Consider the following 11,345-nt stretch of genomic DNA (forward strand, 5'->3'; position numbering starts at 1 on the left):
TAGTCATTTCATGGTCCATTTTTTTTATCATCGAGAGAATATCAATTATTTTCATTTGTTAGTTCATTATTTTTTAATCATTTGGCTTTCATTCATCGTTCATTACTTTTCCTACTTAGTCCATAAACTTGCCTTCTCACTATTTTGTGCATTATCATTCTTCATTTATACGTCTTCATTCTCTATCTCTCTAGCGAGGCAATTAGACATTTTGCCCTCCCATCGGTGCTGCCGTAGATCGGCATCATCTTCTCTTGGCTTAGGGTCATAGAGGCGTGGTGGATCCCGGTACTTGCAGAAGGGAGAGCTCTTGGTCTGTTTTTAAGTGTTCTTTTGTGTTCGTTTAAGGTGCGTGCCCTGTAAAGGAAGACGAGATGGTGGCAGTTCTCTAAAGATGGAATAAGGTTCTCCTTTCCTAGCATTCATTCTAGTGGTGTGTCTAGCGTCTTCGAAGGGTGTGTGAAGTTCTGTCTCCGACGGATCTTGGTTCGTTCGGCATTTGACTTTTGTGGACCCACTTGGGATCCGGTCTTTGTTCCTTTATGCTAGTGTGTCTTCAGTTTGGTACCCTCAGATTTACACTTCGCTTCATCGACGACGGTTGGTGTTTTGTTATGCTGGTCCTTTTGGGCCTTAGCATGATGACTTCCCAGTTGTCTACTATAACAAGGTTTGCCCAACTCCAGTGAGAGAGTGGCGATGAAGGCGGTGCTCCATAGGCTCGCTCCTATGGTCGTAGTTGTCGCTAGGTGGTCTACTGACCTGGATGTAATTTTTACTTCTAGTGTTCTTTGTACTGCCTTGACAGATGACGAATAGATCTCAAGTTGTTCGCGCAAAAGTAAATGTCTTCATTCTATTGCCTACACTCTGTCATGTTTCATTCTTATTTCATTCTTTCATCCATCAATATTATGTTTCATTGTTATTATTTCATTCATATAATTGCTCTTTATTCAGTGCATTGTTTGCTATGCATAATCATATCTATGTTTTGGTTAGACTACTACACTAGAATCTTTATTTTTTGTATAAGCTATTCTTCAGTCTGCCTGATAGATAACCAAATTTTGGTGGAATTCCGATCTTGGTACCCATTTAATATTGTCATTGTTGGATTGTTCATATTTCCTAGAAAACATCATGATAATTTGTCAGTATTTGTGTTAAGACAGTGATAATTTGGTCTAGATAATTTAGTTATGATCTTTCAGTTGGTTTATTATTGTAGCTATCTACAAGTGTTTGGATTTTTCATTTATTTAGATAACCTTACAAGGTGGATGCCTCTAGTCTAGTTCTGATTGTCAAGATGACTCAGCAAGGTGTTCCAAAATGCCACGCCGCATGTGGTATGTGGGTATTTCTCATGAATGTGTTGTTGTCAAGAGTGTGTTACTCCCTCCGTCCGAAAATACTCGTCCGGGGAATGGATGTATCTAGATATATTTTAGTTCTAAATACATTCATTTTTATCCATTTCTTCAACAAGTATTTCCGGACGGAGGGAGTACTTTTCTTCTTTCTAAAACATGCCTGATGTGTCTTTTTCCGAGTTTTCTCTTGACAGTCCTTCCCGTAACACATAGTGCAAATGTTAATTTAGTACAGGAGGCTGGTTCCTTAGTTGCTTACACAGAAGGGCTACCTCTGAACACATACTGTTGGAATAAGCCACGGCGTGTGTGGTCGGACTCGTCGGGCGCGTTGGGTGCGCGCGGGACGGGTGGAACACACTGGTGCCGTCGGGCTCGTCGGGTTCGTCGGGCGTCGGTGGCGCGCGGGACGGACAGGACGTGTGGGACGCAGCAGCGTGGCATGTATGTGTATAGCGTGTGTGTGTGTGCGCGCGCGTGTGTGGCGTGTGTGTGGCGTAGTCGCCACGGTAGACAGGCTAGACTGTTAGAGATCTGTTGCGAGCCGGCCGCGGCGTACGCGTTGATCGCGTTGTGGGCATGCATGGCTGGGCATGCAGCGGGGCGGGGTGGGCAGCGTCTTGTGCGCCAGCCCGGTATATATCCTGTAGTCTGTTTGTTGGAGCCTTGAGGCAGTTGGAGCTGAGCTAGACTCGGGGCTGTACGAGCAGCCGGTGGCGTTCGTCGCCAAGGAAACAGTCCGTCCCTGTACTGCTTCTTCTACCTCCGTTCTTTCTCCGTCCAGTGTGAGAGAGAGTTGCGCCAATAATTGGTATACAGAGCTTCGGTTCGGGCGATCACCGGTGACCATGGCGCTTGTTCCACACGGCGGTGGCGTGGGCGGATCGGCGACGATGGCGATGCCGATGCTGACCGCGGACAACTACACGGTCTGGGCCATCAAGGCGCAGGCGATCCTCGACGTCCACACCGTATGAAAGGCGGTGGCGCCGGGCGACGCGGCGGTGAACGCGCGGAAGGACAAGATGGCGCGTGCGTTGCTTCTCGGGGCGTTGCCGGAGGATATGCTGCTGCAGGTGTTGACGAAGCTCACCGCCAGGGAGTTATGGGACTCCCTGAAGGTGAGGTTCGTCGGCGCCGATCGGGTCTACGCGGCGAGGCTGGGGACGCTGCGCGGCGAATTCGACCGGATGAAGATGGCGGACGGCGAGAAGCTTGACGTGTACGGCGGGAGGCTCGCGGCGATGGCGGCGAGGTATGCCAACCTCGGAGAGACGCTGGGCGACGCAGCACTTGTCAAGAAGTTGCTGGATACGGTGCCGGATCGCCTCTTCCCCGTTGTCGCCGGCATCGAGCAGTTCCACGACGTGACAGTGATGGCGTTCGACGAAGCGCTCGGGCGGCTGCGTGCGTTCGACGAGCGGGTTCGGCGCCGTGGACAAGATGGTGGCGAGCGCGGGGTGAGTAGCTGCTCATGACGGCGGCGCAGTGGGCAGCATGGGAGCGTCGACACGGCGGTGATCGGGACGACGACGACGGGCGCAGCGTGGCGTCGGGGAGCGGCGGCAACAGGCGCAGGCGCTGCTACAAGTGGGGGAGCACGGGCACTTCCGGCACGAGTGCCCGCGGCTGCGAAAAGGACCGGCGACGGAGCAGGCTCTCTTGGTCGGTGCCAACGTCGACAACGACGGACTCCTCTAGGCCGTGGCTTAGGGGGTGTGTGTTGGAATAAGCCACGGCGTCTGTGGTCGGGCTCGTCGGGCGCCTCGGGTGCGTGCGGGACGGGTGGGACACACTGGCGCAGTCGGGCTCGTCGGGTTCGTCGGGCGTCGGTGGCGCGCGGAACGGACGGGATGTGTGTGACGCAGCAGCGTGGCGTGTATGTGTATAGCGTGTGTGTGTGCGCGCGCGTGTCGTGTGTGTGGCGTAGTCACCACGGTAGACATGCTTGACTGTTAGAGATCTGTTGCGAGCCGGCCGCGGGCGTACGCGTTGATCGCGTTGTGGGCATGCATGGCTGGGCATGCAGATAGTGGGCATGCAGCGGGGCGGGGTGGGCGGACAAGACTTGCCTGCTCCCGGCGTGTGCGCCCATCTGTGCTCTCGCATACATGGCTTGATTTGATTGGAACAAAATAAAGCCCGACCCCATCTCATTAAAATCATGGGGGGTGATGATTAGATTAGAAAGAAAAAAAAGAAAAAAGACAGCCGCAGGATGAGGTGAGAGCACGGATGAAAGCATGGAAAGAAAGCAGGCAAGCCGGATCCGGGGTGGGCAGCGTCTTGTACGCCAGCCCGGTATATATTCTGTAGTCCGTTTGTTTGAGCCTTGAGGCAGTTTGGAGCTGAGCTAGACTCGGGGCTGTACGAGCAGCCGGTGGCGTTCGTCGCCAAGGAAATAGTCCGTCCCTGTACTGCTTCTTCTACCTCCGTTCTTTCTCCGTCCAGTGTGAGAGAGAGTTGCGCCAACACATACTAGTCCAACTGTGCATGGTTTGTCTACTAGTCCGGGAAAAGTAGATAGGAAAACAAGCCATCGCACCGCTTCATATGAAGCAATCAGCATGTCCATACAACAAATTCAATTGACAAAAAAGTAAAAGTAAGTTATTTGCGGAAACAACACATACATGCCATGAAGCAAATAAGTATAAACTGGCACCAAGCAGCTGGTGGAGTGGCAGGGCAGGGCGGCGCACTGCGCATCCATCATGCTGCCAAGCCGGTCCCAATCACACTACCTAGAGAGCGAGTGTGTCAGTGCTGGAAAAAGGACAGAAATATGAATACAACATCAGTGGCCTGCTACCAGGAAACCATCTCAATATCCATCTTATTGTGCATCGTCCAAATGGTCTAGTTCATTGATGTGAACACTAACTAGAAGAGGTGTCTCCTCCTCCCGGTATAGTTGGCCGGAGTTTTGAGAAACGCAGCCAGGCTAAGGCCTCCAAATCTAGCCCAACCACCTCAGGGACAAAGCCTCAAAGAAACTGGGCAGCGCGTCAAGTGAGGAAGTTATGTGTCCTAGTCCCTGGGACACCACAAAGGAGGCATAAACCATCCCAGGGCCATTCCACTAGACCACCTCCATCCCTAATGGCAGACGATCCCACAGAAGCTGCCACATGAAAATCTTGATCTTCAGAGGTAAGGGCAATGTCCACAAAGGTGTAGTCCAACAGGAAAAGGAGAGGGTCCCCCTTTTGTTCACCACCTAACTGAAGTCGGTATTGAGTGGAATAAGTTGGTAAGTTTTGTGAATTTCTTTGTGTCTTATAATTTACATTCTCTTTACTCCCTCGATTTTTGTATACAAGGCCACAAATCCATATTATAGGTACGAAGGTAGAAACTAATGGTCACTTAAGCCAATGTTGCAAACTAGTCTTTTCTCCTCGCTTGACGTGTTAATTAGTGTGTAGTTTTCTCTCCAACACACAACAAGACAACTCTCTCACTCCTCGTTAGTTGATTAATGTGCTGTGCATGCATGGGGTATTAATGTCCTCGGTTGCTAACTTGCTAGTACGAGGCAAACCTCATAAATTTTATCTCGATTGGTGTTAGTGACCTTGTATAGCTGTAAATTGTAATTTTGATAGTGGCCTTGTACACAAAAATTGAGGCAGTAGTTTTGTTTGTTCCCCCAAATTGATTTTGATATTTTACTATCCTTTCGTTTGTTTTTTATGTAGTTAGGTTTCAGTTTAACAATGTCTAGGTGTCGATGCTACCATCTAAGTGAATATGCGGTCGGACGATGAAACCTTTTACCACTGTTGCCTTTCTTTTTGTTGTTCTCTTTGCTTACTCTTTCAAAGAATATACTCACTAATATTGTGAGTACATTCATCAGTTAATTATGTTTTGAGTGTTCTAAATCCATGAGCAGTCTTCTGTAATTCCTCTCAAGGTACTAACCTAGTAATCTTTATTCTTCGAGTGTCAGTACAAAACATTAACCAAGTTATCTTCATTTTTTCGGTTTCATGATTATTTTTCACTCTTACAGCCTCAACTTTGTCTCGCAAGGTACAACTTAAGATACTAACCAAATTATATTCACTCCTTAACCTTAGCTTTCAGTTCAATTTTATCCAAACTGTGAAAGCTTCACAACGTGTTCCTTTTCAAAATTTAAGTATGGACTTGTAACCTACTCTCCCCACTTTTCTCTTACTCCTGTATGAGATAGCAGGTCGAAGTTGGATCTCTTTTGGGACTCCTCCCTCCATGTCTTGCCCTCCCCCTCCCCTACACTGTTGCCTTTCGTTGTGTCCTGTGTTATGCTATTCATTCCACAGTTGGACATCAAATTTCGCAGAGACCAAATAAAATTCAGATATAAGAAAAAGGCAAAGCCTACGACACAAGCATTTCGGCAAGTCCACTGTGAATTGAGGCCCCAAGCAACACAAGGATGAAGTGGCACTGCATTACACTGTGACTGGGGAAACGTTTCCCTTCGGCGCGCCGGCGAACGACAGTTCCGGACGCACGCTTGCCGCAGGATAAGGCAAGATCCAACGCCTCAATTGAACTACTTCTAGTCCACACATACCGATTTGTCCTTATCTCCTTCTCTCTTCTCTCACCCCCCCCCCCCCCCCCGACCAGGCTTTCATCTTCCTCGCCCCCCCCCTCGAACAGTTCGCCTTCATCCGCCATGGCACTCTTCAACCCCATCTCAGCCCACCTTTTAGGGCCCCCTCACCAGCGCTACCTCTCCCAGGCCACCTGCACATCGCACCACCATGGTTACCGGTGCTGCTCAGGGGAAATGGCTGGCTCCAAACCATCATCACTATGAACGATGAAGCTCGGTCGTCACCAACGCGAAAGCTGCTACAACTGGAATCGTGAGAGATGTTACGACCATTGATGTGAGATGCTCGAACTAGGCGATGGAGGAGCTGCAACCCGTGGCGGAATTTGCTACATCCAATTCCGACGAGGGCAAGACCTACAACGGTGGCGAATAAATTTTTTGCTGCAACCCACATCAGTTTTTGCTACTACCGATGTCTACATTTGCTACCACATGTTATGAAATTTTCTACATCATTCATGATGATGTAACAACCCCGACGGCGTCGACGATGTTTTTTGCTACAACAGGCTATGGCGAAAGTTAACACCGGACTCTTTTTGTTACAAACATTCACATATTAGATGCGACATGCGATGGCGAGGACGACGTTTGCGGCAATCATTGTCGGATTTGCTACGACCGACGTTGTTGTTTGCTACATCATTCATGGCTTAGATGCGACATGCGACAGCGGCTGCGGCGGCAGTGGCGTTTTTGCTGCAGCCGTACCTGAATTTTGCTGCAACCGGTGAAGTTTTTGCTACATCTATGCACATCTTCCACAACGATGAGCAGCATGAGATGCTGGTAGGGGGTGCCTCGGGGCATGAGCCGGCCGGCGGCTGGACGAGATGCGTGCAAGGAAAGGGGAGACGTTGCGACCTATGGTCATGTGATGCTACGACGGCATGTCTGAAGGAGACGGGGGCTGGACTGCGTGCTTCAAACTGGGGGCACATTGGTGCAGGAAAGCTGCCATTAGCGGCGTCGTGAGGAGGGGTAGCGGCGATGTGCTGCCCTCGCCGGAAGCGCACTGCCAGGGGCATAGTCAGCCGGAGGCGCTAGCCTTGACCAATAGATTGTGGACCGGCTGTAGGGAGTCATATCGGGCTGCTGCCAAGCGACCGGCCCAAATTTGGACCGGCGCGCCGGCGCCTAGCCCTAGCCTTGTGATTGGGACGGCCATCAGTGGAGTAGGCCAGATGCCACCGTGACCTACTAACATGAATGGCGCAGGAGATGGCTACCGCTCGGGGTCATTCGAGGAGAGTAGCGTAAGGGTGTTGCTGTCGCTGTCGATCTCCCTTGTGTGCACCACACGCGGTATTTGAGACATAGACCTATATAATTTTTGGGACCACGCGCGGTCCTAGCAAGCCATCCAGGCAAGATGCATCTATCTAGTTACTAAGCTCCCACGAAATAAAGCTCCTTGGTGAATCGGGACTTTGTTGGACGAGTGGGTCTCGGTTGTCAACCTAAGCAACCGATGGTCTAGTTATCTTCACTTCTTTGTTGATTGGTTCAGTGGTTTTCTATTAATTGAGCTGCAGTGCCATGATCTATAGGAAAACATACTCATCATCATATGCAGATGTCCTTCTACCAGAGGTGAATTTTCTAAGTCATGCTTAATGTTGTCAAATATTTACTCTCTTTGTACCATCTTCAAAAAAGTCATATGGCACAGATAAAAAATTCCTATTCACCTAGATTTAAATTTGATCGAAGTTATTTCTCACCAGAGGCATAAGGATTTTCTACCTAACCTTCTCACCGTTCCTAAGTATCCAGGTATAGTTTTGTTCTTTGGTTGGCAACGTGCTATCCACGATATGATAATGGTAAGTTAACCTGGACATTTTGCCAGGATTGATGTACACTTCAGCAAATTTTGGATTTTAATGTTGGTGTGGTTGTGTAGGTTCTAGAAGCATTTCTTACACCAGGATCTGAATTGTTGATGTTCAATGAGGTGGCAGAGAAGAAGAGGGAGAAAAACTGTCTGATGATGGTATGGATATTTTTGGACTAACAAACATTAAATTGTACACAAAGAAGGGAATGTTGTCATCAGGCGGCACTTAGAAAGCTAGCCTCTTGAGACCTTTGATTCTGTGAGTATATGCTCCATCGTAGAGAGAAATAGAGTACTCTGAACTTTTTTTTCAAACAATTATTGTTTTTATGAATCGGCCAATGTGGTTCAAAATGGCAAGTCAGCATTGCCCTGCATTTCTTCTACTCTAATTAAGTTTACCTGTGCTGAAATTCACCCAATGCCAACTTTGAAACCACATATTTTGATTCTTGCAGATGAGTCGGTGGAGGATTCCATTTGAAGAATAGATTCATGGTGCTTAACTTTCTTCTAATTCATGACGTGCAGGTGAGCAACAAGCAGCCTGGCTTCCGGCTTGCCAACACTGACGAGTCAACCATTAATCCAGAACTGAAGTCAGAGATTAAGTAGTCTCTAGACGATGTGTTTGTTGTGATCGTGAAAAGGTGACTAATTTTACAATGTCATCTCACTTTTTTGGAATGCAAGTATATATTATGATAGCAAAAGTAATCCATGCTAATAGAAATGATGACCGTGCAAGCATATATTAAAGTAGTTCTGATCTCACCCGAGCCATTAGTACTGTACATAACCTCAATGTAAATAACTTCAGTATCCCAGCCTGAAATTGTTGTTCGTGAGTAAATAAACATTACAGTGGATCAATGCAGTATGAATATCTTGTAGTAATTCATGTTGTATTTTGTAAAGCTCATGGTTAATTATTGAACCCATGCATGTTGATGTTCCATGATATCTAACAAAGCTGTACTTCCGCACAGTGCATCTTTGTTCTTTTCCTTTCTCACAGCTAATTATTGATGCTCAAGAGATATGCAGTATACTCAGTAAAGGCTCCTTTAATACTATCTAACATAGCTGAACTTCAGCAAATTCAAACAGTGAATCTTTGTTCTTTTGCTTTTTCTTTAGACTTAAATTTAGGTGCAAATTCAGCAACTCTTGAATAGAACAACTTCCAGGTTGAGACAACTTGGACCACAGACGATCTCGAAAAATCCTGAAATGAGGCGGGCAACCCCACCTTTTTCTTTTATATAAAAAAAAGAGTACTCACCCAGAGCGCGTGTACCCCTCTAGTCATATACGAGTACATGCCTACTGATTAGAGTTATCATACGCACGCACGCTATATCTCACCCAAATATACGACCGAATTTCAATCTCAACTAACAGGGGATAAAATAATAAGCAAAATTAACACCCGTTCATGTTTAATCTATAATGTTCATGAGTACTGTACTAGACTAAAACTCCATCAAAACACAAGTAGAAAAAACTCACAGCCTTCTTCCTAAACTCGCATCCTATTTATAACAGCTAATCTAAAAGATATTGCGCCAACTAGCTAGCCATCAAGCTGATGCATTATGCAATGTAGTCCTCATCGAGAAACTCCGTCAAAGGCTGTTGCAGCGCCTTCATTACAGCCTCCCACCCAGCATGTGTTGGGTGTGTCTGGTCCCAGTAGAACGTCTTGTCGGGATTTTCGCATAGGTCGTACAGGCGCTTCCCTGAATGGCTACGCTCTCCACAGAACCCTCCCTCATCAGTACTCTCGCAGCATGGGGTCAGCTTGCCATCGAAATCGTTGGACTGATCCGATCCTCCACCTGCATGCACAAAATATATATGCATGGTTACATAATAGAATTCATACATAAGGAACCAGATTTGACTTACAACATCAATGCGCATATATGTGTATTTACCAGGGGCGTGATTGAGGATGTCAGTGAAGGCTGAGTAGAGGTCCAGAATGTGAACGTTATCCCTTTCGTCAAGCATTTGCTTTAGATACTTGTTGTGGACGGACGCGCCATAATTGCCAAGAAGGTCGCATGTGGTGTAGTTGTTCGAACTAGTATGCAAAGGCGTGCAACCAATGGGATGCAAATTGTTTACTAGCACTTTTCTCACCCCAAGCATCTGCAGTTGTGCCACGTTATCTAGGATCTCAGTCGCCACGTTTCCGATGTAAGTGTCGAGCTGCATGCAGGAGAAGTAAATTAGTAAGGTGGAGATCAGTATAATTAATTGACTTTAATTTGTATGTGCGAGTATGCTAGGTACTACTTACATCATCGAAGCTTGTGTAGAAGCCGGTCTCAAAGTCGGAGTCGCTCATGTAGTCATTGCCGGAGATGGCGATGAGCGCGACGGAGTGGTGAAGCTGATGTGTTGAGATGACCCCGTCGTTGACAAGCCTCTTGAAAGTTTGAACCTGTGCGGCAAGGGTCGGCACCTTCTTGGTCTTCACCTTGAAGACACCAGCGCCCCCAAAAGCAAAGGTCATGCCAGATGAGTCAGAAGATTGATCTGATGTGAGCTCGTACGCTGGAGGGGCTTCATTGAGGCCCAACATCCTTGCTGCAAGGAAAAGGCAGTAGATAGAAACGATTATTTTGGATGCATGCATCTTGATGTATATACTTGAATAACATATGAGTAAATCATACCGATAAAATCTGATTGCATCCTGTAGTTGGAGAAGCGCCCGGCCAAAACAGGAGACGTAGCATAATAAGTGTTGAGATAGGAGCCGTATGGGTAGCTCCATTGACGTGATGTCTTTTCACCAATGTTGTTTGGAACATTGCCGTTGTCGACAAAGTCGTCGCCGAAGACAAACATGCTGGACCATTAGTTCTTCGACCGCTTTGAAGAAGGTGTGCCTCGGGCCTCCACACGTGCAGCTGCAACATAGATCGAGCATGTCAGTACATCGTGCGTGCATGCTGGAAGAACATGAAGAACCGGGCAAGATTGAACTTGAAGTGATCGCTAGCAACAGATATGATCTACTAAAAGGAAGACATGGCGGCACGCTAGCAACAAACATCCAAAAGGAAGACATGGCAGCAAGTAGTATGTAATCCGTGCATACCAGCAAAGACGACGAGGAGGAGGAGAAGACACGCAACAGCCGGAGGAAGCTTCATGGCCGCGAAGCCTGCGGGGGCAGCCGTCCAGCGCCCGGCGAGAAAGGAGATGATGGAGAGGGAGGGAGATGGGGACGGGGATGGGATCGTGGTGTGGGCGTAGGGCTATATTTATAGGAGGAAGAATGCACGTGTACCTTAGTGTCCTGCTCCTGTTAACTTCGATTCAAACTTCTTACCTCGGACGATCAACTTGGAGGGGAAGGCGCTGGAGCATGTCTTTCACCGACCTAATTTCGTTGACGTTCCATGCATTCCTCACGATTCTCTTAACCTCCTCACGTACTCATCCCGGTCTTCTTTTATCTGCCCATAACGAATTTTCTGCCCATTGTTCCTTCTAG

At 47.7% G+C, this 11,345-nt stretch overlaps 1 protein-coding gene across 1 annotated transcript; it reads right to left on the reverse strand.

Moving 5' to 3' along the window:
- Positions 1-9,244: 9,244 nt before the first annotated feature.
- LOC123160570 (GDSL esterase/lipase At5g03610-like) lies at positions 9,245-11,086 on the reverse strand. Its single transcript, XM_044578375.1, has 5 exons — positions 10,947-11,086; positions 10,519-10,755; positions 10,140-10,429; positions 9,772-10,048; positions 9,245-9,672 (listed from the first exon to the last, which is right to left on the reverse strand). Exons 2-5 carry the CDS (start codon positions 10,691-10,693, stop codon positions 9,428-9,430), a joined length of 987 nt encoding a protein of 328 aa, XP_044434310.1. The 5' UTR covers positions 10,694-10,755; positions 10,947-11,086; the 3' UTR covers positions 9,245-9,427.
- Positions 11,087-11,345: the final 259 nt, after the last annotated feature.

Source organism: Triticum aestivum, chromosome 7B, assembly GCF_018294505.1.
Source record: "Triticum aestivum cultivar Chinese Spring chromosome 7B, IWGSC CS RefSeq v2.1, whole genome shotgun sequence".
NCBI classification, from domain to species: Eukaryota; Viridiplantae; Streptophyta; class Magnoliopsida; order Poales; family Poaceae; genus Triticum; species Triticum aestivum.

Bases quoted from the DNA above. Each gene is read 5' to 3' on its own strand.
- LOC123160570 (XM_044578375.1), bottom strand. From the start codon at position 10,693: ATGTTTGTCTTCGGCGACGACTTTGTCGACAACGGCAATGTTCCAAAC. The intron at 10,049-10,139 runs GTAAGTAGTACC...TCCTGCATGCAG, and splicing joins TCTACACAAGCTTCGATGAT to CTCGACACTTACATCGGAAA. The intron at 9,673-9,771 runs GTAAATACACAT...TTGTGCATGCAG, and splicing joins CATCCTCAATCACGCCCCTG to GTGGAGGATCGGATCAGTCC.